General features: G+C 37.6%; 1 protein-coding gene across 1 annotated transcript in view; it reads left to right on the forward strand.

Annotated features, from left to right (window-relative positions):
• SLC16A10 (solute carrier family 16 member 10) overlaps positions 1-10,946 on the forward strand; it is a 63,704-nt gene extending 52,758 nt beyond the window's left edge. The window contains exons 4-6 of the mRNA XM_062489949.1: positions 3,092-3,235; positions 4,727-4,955; positions 6,146-10,946. Of these exons, the coding sequence (XP_062345933.1) occupies positions 3,092-3,235; positions 4,727-4,955; positions 6,146-6,381 (609 nt within the window). The 3' untranslated portion in view covers positions 6,382-10,946. The remainder of the gene's footprint in view (positions 1-3,091; positions 3,236-4,726; positions 4,956-6,145) is intronic.
• The last annotated feature ends 869 nt before the right edge of the window (positions 10,947-11,815 follow it).

Consider the following 11,815-nt stretch of genomic DNA (forward strand, 5'->3'; position numbering starts at 1 on the left):
GTGTGTGCAGTGAAGGGAAGTTCTTAGCAAAACCCAGGTCTTGGTTGGTTGGAGAGAGGTCAACCAAAACTGTGTATCAGAAAGCATTCCAGGCACTACCAAGTGGCTGATATTTCTTCTAGTCTCATTCTAATAGTAATGAGAATTTGGACAACAAGATCTGTGTGTGTCACCCTGAGAGGAGAGAGTACAAGCATAAAGGAGAATGCTGATGCCAGGGATGCATTCAGTTCTGGCCTTGACTATCTATATATCTTTATCTGGAAAACTGAATTGTACAAGGATAAATTATCTTTTTTAAAAAAATAAGAATCTGTGTTACTCCAGACGGTAACTTCGCCAGAGCTAACCGGGTATTTTCTACATTTGGAAAAATCAGACCTGCAATTCAGCATTCACACAGCCCTGGGTGAAGAAGCAGCTACATTACTGAGAATAGGCACAATACACATTGAAATGCTTTTGCCTTTGTATGGCTGGGTCCCCATTTGGCTGCTGTAGACAATGCCTGAAGGGTTGTATAATTCTGTACAGTTCTGCAGTGAGGGAGAGTGTTAGTGCCTGAGAATGTTCACAAGCAATTGCTCTTTATGGGACTTTTAAGTAGTTGTAACAGCTAAAAAGCTGTGGAAATCTGTATCTTGCTCAAACTACTTCATGAATATATTTAACCTAGAGTTACAGTACTGAATTAGTCCCAAATCACTCTATTTTCAGACAGTGAATACTGCTGCAGCTTACAGCTGACTTAGTGACTGTGTCACTGAGGATTGTTTAGAATCTGAGCATTAGCTATGACAGATCAGGCCAGGCTGCTCAGGGCTTTGTTCACTTGGTCCTGAAAAGCCTTCAAGGAAGGAGACTAAACAAATTCTCTGGACAGCCTATGCCACTGCCTTCCTAAGGGGAAAAAAAAAATTTCTCCTTATATCTAGTTGGAAGCTTTCTGTAAGAAGGTTATGGTGTGCTTAAGATTAGTGGGAACAAAACAAACAAAAAAACCCAACAAAAAACCCAAACAACCAGAACAAAACAAACCAACCAATCAAAAAAAAAAAAAAAAAAACAAAAAACAAACAACCAAAACACCAAAAACCCAACAAAAAAACCCCAAACCAACAACTAACCCAGATATTTTAAATTTGGGTTGAGTAGTTGTTACTTTCTTACTTAAGGAGTTAATGGAATTAATATTTTCCCTCCTTGTTTGAAGAGTGGCAGCATTTCACCCCCTGTGCTGCTTTGAGGAATCCAGTTACTCCAGTTGCAGGTGCAGGTTTAATAGTTATCTAGATATAGAGCTTTATCTTGCCTCTTGAAAAGCCTCTAGGGAGTGGATGGATCAGGCCTGCTGATTAAACAATCCAGAGGCTGCAGAAACCTGAAGTGGAACAGGTGACAAAAATTGCAAAGAACACCTTGGCTTCTCTTACCAGCTGGGCCAGCAGGTGTTGACAGGCACATAAAGGTAGGGGTGGGAAAACTGTCAGCTTTTACTTTTCTCACCTTTGGTGGAAAGGGAATATTTAGAACAGCTTATCTCTTATGTTTAAATGTCATTTCAGATGAAAAATTTCATCAGATTCTGTTCCCAAATGTGTCTTACAAAGCAAAGGAAAAAACAGAAAGAAAAAGCACCTGTCTTCAATTTAAGTTAGAAGTTTTCTTTAAAACTAGAATAAGCCCCTTTGTGTTTTTTTTTTTCTTTCTTACAAAATCAGTTATATTGGACAAAATGAGATTAGATTTACTAGGCATTATGTGACATGCAAACAGCTCCAACAGTTTTTATACTTAAGAAAATGGCTCTTACTCAGCAAGTCCTATTTTCTTGTTGGAAAAAAGGGCTCTGCTTGTACTGTAACATTCTGGCCAGGAAAGAATAGAAACTCTTTTCCTCTAGAAGCATTTACTAAAATAGAACTTTTTAATTTTATAGATAAGAAATTAATGGTTCTCTGGTTTGAAGTGATATCAGCCTGTGGTTACCTCGTCCTTCAAATGTTCTTACTACATCTTTACTTAAAATTCATTTCTTCTGTTTGCTCTTTCATATCTCTGAACTTTCACTTGTTTTTACTTGTTTTGCTTTTCCTGTTCAGAACTACTTATGAACACAGAGACTGCAGAACTGTGCAGATCATTTCTACATCTTCCAGTGCTCATTTTGGCATATTTGGTATTGCCAAGCATGTTCCAAAAAGCAAAGCAACAGTGCAAAAAATCTCTTGTGGGTAATTTTTGGGTCTTTGGTGATGATTAAAAAGAAAAAACAAAACCCAAAACCCCCCAAAAAACAACAGCAAAAACCACAAACAAAAAACCACGGTGGAAGTAGAGATAATATAAGAAATTCCAAATCCTTCGAACCAGTCTGGTGATTTTTTTGTCTTTTCTTTATTATTTTTTTTTTCCACCATGACTTGAAGAGTTGGAATTACTGACCCTGCTGGTTCATCCTGTTGTGGTCGATGCTCTGCTCTCAGGACCATCGATCAGTTGCTTTAGTTCTTCAGGCTGAAGTGGCTGATAAATCATTCTTCCAGTCTGCCCTGTTCGTTGCTGGTGTAGCTGCACCCTCTCCTGGGAGTGTTTACTGTTGTGTTTGACACTGCAGCTGGCTTCTGCCCCTTGTCCTCCTTGCCCCTGGACATCATGGATGTTGGGATGAGATGTTCCTGAGGGCCTCTCCTACTTGCACTGTCTGGTCTCCAGCTCTCTGCTTCTTACTCCTGCCCTGCCCTATGTTGCAAACTTGGTAGCCCGTGTGGCTTCTGTGTTACTTTGAATCTATCGCTAGTAAATTAAGAGTGGTTGGAGAGAATACTTTTAGGGTCTCGTTCTGTTTTGTTGGTATTAGACAGAGCCTTCTTGTTTTCCTGAATTAAGTTCACTATTTGTGGATAAAGCAACAACACATTTCAGATTGTTTGTATTGTGTTGCACTAAATACTGCATTTTAAAATCTGCAAAAGCAAAGTCAGATGAGCATTTGTAAATCCGAGATTGACAGACTTGCTTCTATTTGTCTCAAGTTTTCCAAGGTCTATCTTTTAATTCTAAAGCAAATTTATTTTCTCTTTTGAAACAGATGAATCACGTAAAAGACAGATTTGGTGACAGCGTGCCAGAAGAAGTGCTTCTGCTATGTCTGGGCATTACTTCAGGAGTTGGCAGATTGGTCTTTGGCAGAGTTGCAGATTATATTCCTGGTGCAAAAAAAATATATTTACAGGTATGTCTTTATTGTTTCTAAATTCCTTTCTGACTGTTGATTCCAAAGGATTTGGTTTCGGTTACTATAAGGAAATAAGCAGAATTAACTGATTGGAGATTCAAATTTGAGAAGTTTCAAAATTCTAGGAAACTCAGTTTATGGGTTTTGATACTAGGAGCCTTTGGTGCAAAGTTTATGAATCTGTGATTTTTGTTTTTAGCACTAAGAAAATGTCTATTTCCTGCTGACTGTTTTCAGCTGTGAATGAACTAAATTACTGTTCATTAGCATGTGAGTGAGAACCTTTGGGGATTCTCTACATTCTGCTTTCTCTCTTTTCTCCCAGATTATGATTTCACAATGGTTTTCCCCAGACAGGGAAAAAATTAAGCCATGTTTTTCTCTATTAAGGATTTTGGATCTCTTGATCTTTGACAGGTGCTAACTTGGTGTCAAATATGTTCTGTGCATAGTACACAGGGGTATGGCCGTGGCAATACAAGGGGTGCTTAGTTGAGGAGATTTGCAGAAAGAGTCCCAGCTTCCAGAAATGATGAAGCTTGGAGATGAAGGAGGATATACACTTCTTTCCATTATAACCGATTTTTTTTTTTTTTTTTTGAAACTAGCAGTGTTAGTGTGGGATTTTGGAAAGGCTTTAGTTGACTTTCACACTGGCACCTGGGAAGTGCTCGCCATTTGGTCACTTAACATGAATAGCAAGGGAGGCATCTAGTGGGGATTGTCTGCACTGCAGTACAGATATCAAAAATTCTTAGGAAAGAATTGCAGTTCTGCCGGAGTATTTGTTGCAATGGATAAATTTAGATTCCTTGATGTTTTATTGCAGTTATGCGGAACATTGGTTTCCGTGCTCGCATACAGATGGTGCACAGGCAAAACTATTACTGCTTTTATTTTCTTTTCAATTCTGCTTCATTTTGCTGAAAGACAGTTTTATTCCTCTAACCTAAAACAAATAAGTAATCTAAGATTATATTAGAAAATCTTTGTAAGTATACATGACTACAGAAGTACATCAGGATACTTTTTTTTAATGGAAAAATCTAATGTTGTTCACTTCTGTTGAATATAAGCACCCTGAAATAACCACTCATAATACTGATATTTTTTTACTTACAACAGTGAGGAGTTTAATTACACCATTCCAGCTATCTTAACCTTTTAATATTTCTGTGACTTATTTATCAAAAAATATTGGTGCATGAAAAATGACCTTACCAATCACTGTAGAATAGTGGATTACAATTGCATTTTCAAAGCTTATGAAATGGCTAGTGGAATTTCTTTGCCTGTCACGAGTTATATGTTTGTTTTATCTTAGTATGTAGCTTCTGATGGTGGTAATCCATGGAGACTGATTATTTTAAAGTAAATACAGGCAGGCAATCTAATTTACTGCAAGTGCGAGGAGGTTCATGTAGTTCCTTACGATCTGAAAATTTGATGCAATGCATTTTTATGTTTTTTATCCTTGCTCATATTTAGGTGGCCTCATTCTTTTTTATCGGGCTGATGTCTATGATGATTCCACTGTGCAATGTCTTTGGAGCTCTCGTTGCTGTCTGTCTCTTCATGGGCCTGTTTGATGGCTGCTTCATTTGCATTATGGCTCCTATTGCCTTCGAGCTCGTTGGGGCTCAGGATGTCTCCCAGGCCATTGGATTTCTGCTTGGACTCATGTCAGTGCCTATGACAGTTGGTCCACCCATTGCAGGTGAGTGTAGGCAGGGTTTGTAGCTGTAACTGTGTTTCTGTGTTTGCATGGCACTGGTCTCGTTTCCCATTCCTTCATCACATGCAGAGCTTTGACATTGGAATTTTTCTCTGTGTGCTTGAGAAGATACAGGAAATTTGCCTGCTGCTCGTGGGTTATTAATTTACTGCACTCTTCAAACTTTGCTCAGTATTTTTCATTGTTATGCAGGTGTAAAACCCTCCTCAAAAGAAAGACAGATGGTTTCCAGTTGGATTTAGGACCTGACAGTTTCTATTTTGTGCAAGTGACAGCCTGTTCGTTGCCTGTGTTACAGAGGGCCTCCAAATTAAAATCTGGAAATTAACTGGATTCCAAAATTTGCTCATGTTAAAACCATTGTGAGGATAAAAGCTCCAGTCACTTTAATTGCTCTTCATAAGTAGGAATGCTGGCTTTAATCATCCTTTGGTGGGAGACAGACAAAATACAGGTTTTGAAGACGAAAACTTGGAACTTATTGGGAGGTAGAGATAGCTAAAGCTGTATTCCTAACCACTGATGATTTTCAGTGGTAATTTACCCTGAGGTTTGGTGAATGCTACTGAAAGGTTCTTTGAAAGATGAACATTATAAAGGACAACATTTTAGTGCTGGAACAGCACAGACTTGGTGCTTCCTGATCTGCTTCCTACTGTCACAGCTATTAGTACTTAAATAGAATTTGACTAATGGGAGGAATTTGGAGAGAGCAATTAGAGTGAATTATTGGAAAACACACTTTTTAATAAGAGGCCATGAGGAATGTGGTATATGGAGTATATCTAGAATTAGAAGAATGGGCATATTGGTCAAAGGTAACTGTTAGCAAAAGGAGGGAGAATTTCTGAGTCATGGCAAGATACAAGTGCTGGAGGAGCTCAAATGAGCAACTTTCAAATAGGAAAGATGGTGCATGTTTTTAGTGGAAGGTAACTAAGCAATTTTTAGTTGGTTGAGGGGTCACGTACTGAGCTCTTCATTACTGCTCCAAGTCAACTCGGGAATACCTTTCTACCTCCATGTACACCTCAGTTTGGCCATCAGGTTGTCAGCTTCTAGCAATTATAATCTGTGCCAGCTCTTGGGTTTCTGAACCAGAAGCCACAACCTGTTTTTTGTAGATTCCTGAGGCCCCATTATTTATGAGTGATAACTTTCTGCCTTTCCAGGTTTGCTGCGGGATAAGCTTGGCACCTATGATGTGGCATTTTACCTGGCTGGAGTTCCTCCCCTCATTGGAGGAGCTATTTTGTGTTTCATCCCCTGGGTCCACGAACGGCAGAAGCTGAAAGAGAGAGCAAAACCTGTTGATGGAGAAACTACTGAGAAAATGCTGGAAAACGAAAGCACTTTGGTGTCAGACGCGACAGAAAAGCCAGTCAAAGAACTGGATTCTGGCTTTTGATGCCTTTTTCTTTTCCTTGTACCATCCTGACCTCCTACTGAAGCTAGATTTCTACTTTTTGGCTGAAGATATTATACAATACTGGAGTCTTGAACTATTGCTCAAATTGAAAAACTGCTACAAGAATCTTTTATACCATTGAACTTTTTTTGACAAGTCTTTGAATTTGATTTCAAGCCACATTTTCAAGGTATTTGAAGTTTTGTAGCTTTAGTGTGCACGTGCGTAGTGATTCTGTGTGAGAAGATAATATTTTTCTAATCCATCAGGACTGATTTCTGGAAATGTGAAAGCTGTTTTTCCTTCACTGACCTGGGATTCTTCAATGATATCTATGATCCATCCTCTGCAGGCACATCCGCTGAGTGTTTATACTGGATAATGTAGTAGCTCTTGTGACTGATCTGTTTTTTTGAAGTTTATCATGCTGTTTACAGTATTTTATAGTTCTCTATTGTGAACACAAATATGCAGCCTTTTGCTGAAATGATTGTTTCATTAGAAAGCTAAATTATTATGTAACTATTGAAACACTCGCTTGTGTTTGCATTCAGCTTTCACATTAGCCCAAAGAACATTAAGGATGGCATTTTTGTTGGGCTCAGGTTTTGAAAATATGTGCAAACACGTTCAGAAATTAAGCTGCTGAATAATAGATTTTTTTTATTATTATTATTATTTGGTGAAGGCAATACCCTTAAGAAGTATGTGTATAAATCTTTTTCAGCCAAACCTCAGAGTAGTGGATAGTTTTGGAACTGTACTGACTTATTTCTTTGGAGCAGTATTGTGAATTAGACTAAATTTCAAAGTATTCTGTTGTATTTGTTAGGACTTTTTTTTTTTTTGTTGTTCAAAAAATCAAGACAGCTTTAAAGGATACATTCTAAGTGCAATACCAAGTTGTTTATAATATGAAAATATACACGAGCTATTAAAACAACATTCAACAATTAAAGATTTTTGCACTAAGTGAACATGCAGGTATATTACATGTTTTTATAGCTGTGCTCCATTGCCTGTAGATTATATGGCTCCATACTTTAATCAAATATAAAGAAATGTCTTTTCATGTCCTATTTCTTGCTTAACATCCTAGACAAATGGCCCCATGGCTTATGTATTCTTAGGTATTATACATTGTTTGTCAAGCAAGTAACCTCTTTTTCTGAAAAATGTTTAAAAGCCTAATACTTTGAGATGAAAACACTGCATTTCAGTTGATCATAAAATACTTCTAAGCACACTGCTTATCTGTGGATATGGTTCAGCAATCACTGGAATACTCAATCATACTTTATTTCAGGTTCATTCAATACCAATAATTTTTGTTGCCTCATTTAAAACTGTCATACCAGAGTAAACTAAATGTGATCTGGACAAAATGCATATTTAAGTGCTTTTTTAAAATAGTAACTGTTATTTACATAAACCATGGAGGCATACTGTTAATTTTTTTAAATTATAGCCTTTATTATCTTTTCTGTTTTCATTCTTCTTTTTCCAGTGTTGTAGTAAATTACTCAGAAAACCCATATAAAACAGCAATAATATTGCATTTAATGTTTACATTTAGCAACTGACAGAAATTCTTTAAAAATAATCATGCAAAGCATTCTAATTATTGTAGACCAAAGCTCAGGCTTTTTTATGTTGCAGAATTTCAATCCCTGCTTTGCATGAGCGAAGTCTAAAAGAATTGAATATTAAAATGTTAAGGAGACATATGTGGAAGGAATTAGAGGTGGGGGCGGGGAAGCCAATCTGGAGAACTGAGATCCCTTCAGGTTCACTAGGACTTGTGCTTTGGCACATTGTAAGTACTTCTAAAAATGTCATGAAATTATGCATAATAGTGTTAGTTAAATTTACTGCCTTCATTACAGAAGTGATGCTGACAGGCAATGCTGCTCTTGTTGGGAGTGTTTCTGTAGAACATGATATTCAGTATTATTTTCCATTTGGACAACACAGAAGGTGTTGGTTAAGTGCTGGTAAAAGACTCTCATTTCTTGTTCTGTTATGAAAAATTAGTATTCATCATAGATTTCCAATTTCATGTGTTTTTAGCCCTGAATTTTATACCAAACCAAAAACAAAGCTGCTGCTTTTTTTATCACTGATGCAATTTGAAATGATTGTGACCAGGTATTTTGGTGTAATTATGGCGTCTTTCCAACTTGCTGCTCTGCATCTCTAAATTATCTGGGAGAGTATATAAAATATTATAAAATATAAATGTTGTAAAGATTTATAAATGACATGGAAATAGTTTATCAATAGTTTGGATTAATTATTGCCATGCTGTTAAAAAAAATCTGAACTCTCATCTGCATAAAATTTATAAAAATCCCCAAACAAACAAAAACTGCAAAAACCATGACCTCCATCAGGAGGGTATAGTGACTAATTGTTTAGGAGTGATTCCTATGGTAAAACCAGCTACTGAGTGGGATGTTGGATGAGAAGGAAGCAGAGTTTAGGGGGAAGGAAGCTCTGCTGGTGTGACGATGTTGGAATAACAAACCCTCTTCTGATTCAGTTCTTGTTTTGCAACAATGTTAAAATTGGAAAGGCTTTTCAGAGAAGATAAAGTAAATTACTGTCCAAGAACTCTATTAGCATATTTTCTGTTAGTTTTTATCTGTGTAGGAAATGTCCAGTAGCAAATGCTCTTTTCTGGACAAAAGCATGAGGTGTTTGTCTCCTAAAACTAGGTAAGATGAAAGACAAGCTCAGATTGTGCTGAGGCTGAACAACCACTGAGAAACTTACTGAGATACTAGATCCTGTATGCCCAGAGGTTTTAGAAATGAGGTTAGATGACTCTTTTTTAAAAACCAAATAAATCCCCCTAACAAACGAAAACATGAAAACCCCTACACTAATAGCAACTATTTAGTAAATTTATTTTTTAAAAAATCTAATATTGTAGAAGTGGAGGAAAGGACTAAACATTAAATTTTATTTAACTGAATAAATACAAATAAGATTTCGCAACAATTTATTTTTAGGTGTGAAAACATTTTCATGGGAAACCTGCTGGAATCGTATTTTGATGACCCAAATCATGCCAGCCTTAATCTTGTTGGGGTAGATTCTAAAATTAAAATAGTAGTTTAATTCAAGATGACCCTTAAATCCCTCTGATATCCCTCTCTTGAGAATAGTTCATAGAGTACTTTCCATAGACATTATTCTTGTATCCTATAAAGCAGAGTAGTCATCTTTTTATTTGATGTTCTCAGGGCAAATCTTCAGAAGAAAATGAGTGGAAAGAGGTTCACTTAAAATGGCAGCATAAAATTTTCAGTCCTTGGTGATGCTCTTGTTTAATATATCAGATCTTGAAACCAATATGAATTTTGAGCAAGGTTTTATACTTTTCCCATAGGTATGAGATTTTTTTAGTCTTAAGAAAACAGTTCAGCAAAGAGTCTGAAATAATGGAAACCCTTTGAGTTCTTAATTACACCTCATCTATGCAACAGGATCCAACGTGTAACTAATAAAGTATTGTTGGATTTGTCCTGGCTGCTTTTGAAGACTTGTACAAATCTCAAAGCCAGACTTCAAATTATAACGTAGTTACAATTTCTTGCATCCTGGTGTTTGTCTATTCAGCATTAGTATTTAAATTATTTTTCTAATTTTACTTCCGGTGGCAATTTATTGTCCCTGAAAATTGCCCCCACGAGTCAAAGATGCTATAGCTCCCACTGTAAAGCAGAAATGCCCTGCTCAATTCCTTGTCTCGGGCAGTAGATGCCAAAGGGACAGGAGGTGCTTCCTTGCAGCCCCAAAGGAGGGTCTATGTCAGGTTGGGAATCAGTGCTACAATCCTTCAGGTCATCCTTAAGCAGCTGGGCTCTCTCTCCCTGTGCTGGCACGGGGCAGTTCCCTGCTTCCCTGCTTGCCGAGGGGCTCAGCTGTGCCCTCTGAGCTGGGAGCAGAGGCAATGCTTGGTCTGGGGCTCTGATTCCTCCTTGGAGAGCTGGAAGTGTTAAAGACATCAGAAAGGACGCTCTGTTATTAAGAGTGTGTATCTGAAAATACAGTGTATTTTGACCAGGGTGTGCATAAACGTGCTGCATCTCACTAGAGGAGGTGTACTTCTGAAATGTGAGAGATGGCTGAAGAAAAAGTGATCCCTTTCTTTGTGTACCTCCCTGTTGACAAGCACAGCAGCAATAGAGTTCCAGCCAGCCAGTGAGTTTCTGGTCGTGTAAACTTTGGCATATGTACAGTATACCTTCTAGTCTATATATAGCTTGTGTCAACAACTGTAATGTTTTGGAAGTGCACATGCTAAGATTAGAGTGATTTTATACTAAAATGTTTGCTAATATTGACAACACTGACATGTTTAAGTATCTTTGTAGACATCATATTTTGTATGTTGTTTTTGATATTAAAGGGTACATGTTTTGCTAGCCTTAACTCCAGTCTTGCAAGTTCTGCTTTGTTAGAAGGGTAAGAAATGAATGTTTAATGTTTTTCGTGGTGCTAAAGTAACTGTGATCGGTCTCAAATTATTCAGAATAAAGATGGTAGTTCTTAAGTGCCCCATTTGTTACTGTATGCATCTTTTTAAGTTTATTCTTGTGTGAAACTTGTCATTTTGAAATGTAATTTTGTTGTATTCTGATAATTATTGAATCTAGCATGCAGACTTTTATACAAAAGTCTTTACAGCTTTTATTGCCACTTTGGTCTGACCAAAATTGTCCCCATTACAGTTGCTGCTCCTACATTAATATATGGTGCAACCCATTTCATTCTGATTTCACTGACAACCTATTTTAAGACTAATGATTAAAAAAAACCTAAGCTATTGAGGTACTTGTTTCTGAAAAATTAGTCTTCTCTGTTTTCCATTCTGGGTCTTAATATCAAACTTGCAGAAGCAGTTGCATTCACAAAAGGCAGAAGGAAATTTGAGGGAGGGAAACTGGTAAAATAAGCTTGAGTTGTGTTTTAACAGAATTGTCACTTTGCTTCATGATCTGCCAGTGTAATTCAGTGGTACCTTTAATCATTTACTGGCCTGCTACCTTTCACTTACCTTGGTGGTATGAAGCATGAATTGTTTTCTCATTTGTGAAGGCCCTTGAGCCTATCAGGGGAACTTCTAGGGTAATGCTCTGGAAGAGTCTGGGGCATGTTTTGAGAATGCCTCACTACCTGCAGCGAGATAAAAAGGTTTCCCCCATGGTGCTCTGCAGCACTGTGTTATTCCACCTCTATTCCCTATAGGTCACTGCCCTTTGCCCTGCCCTTGGAGCTGCCCTGTGGCCTCAGACCATCGCCCCTGACCCCACACTTAACCCGGGACACTGCATTGATTTGGGCCCTTGTCCCTGGACTCCTTTGGTGTGACTTTGCAATAAGCCACTCTGGAAATCCATACAGAGACCCTTCTCATCTTTCTTTG

This window comes from Cinclus cinclus, chromosome 3 (genome assembly GCF_963662255.1).
Source record: "Cinclus cinclus chromosome 3, bCinCin1.1, whole genome shotgun sequence".
NCBI classification, from domain to species: domain Eukaryota; kingdom Metazoa; phylum Chordata; class Aves; order Passeriformes; family Cinclidae; genus Cinclus; species Cinclus cinclus.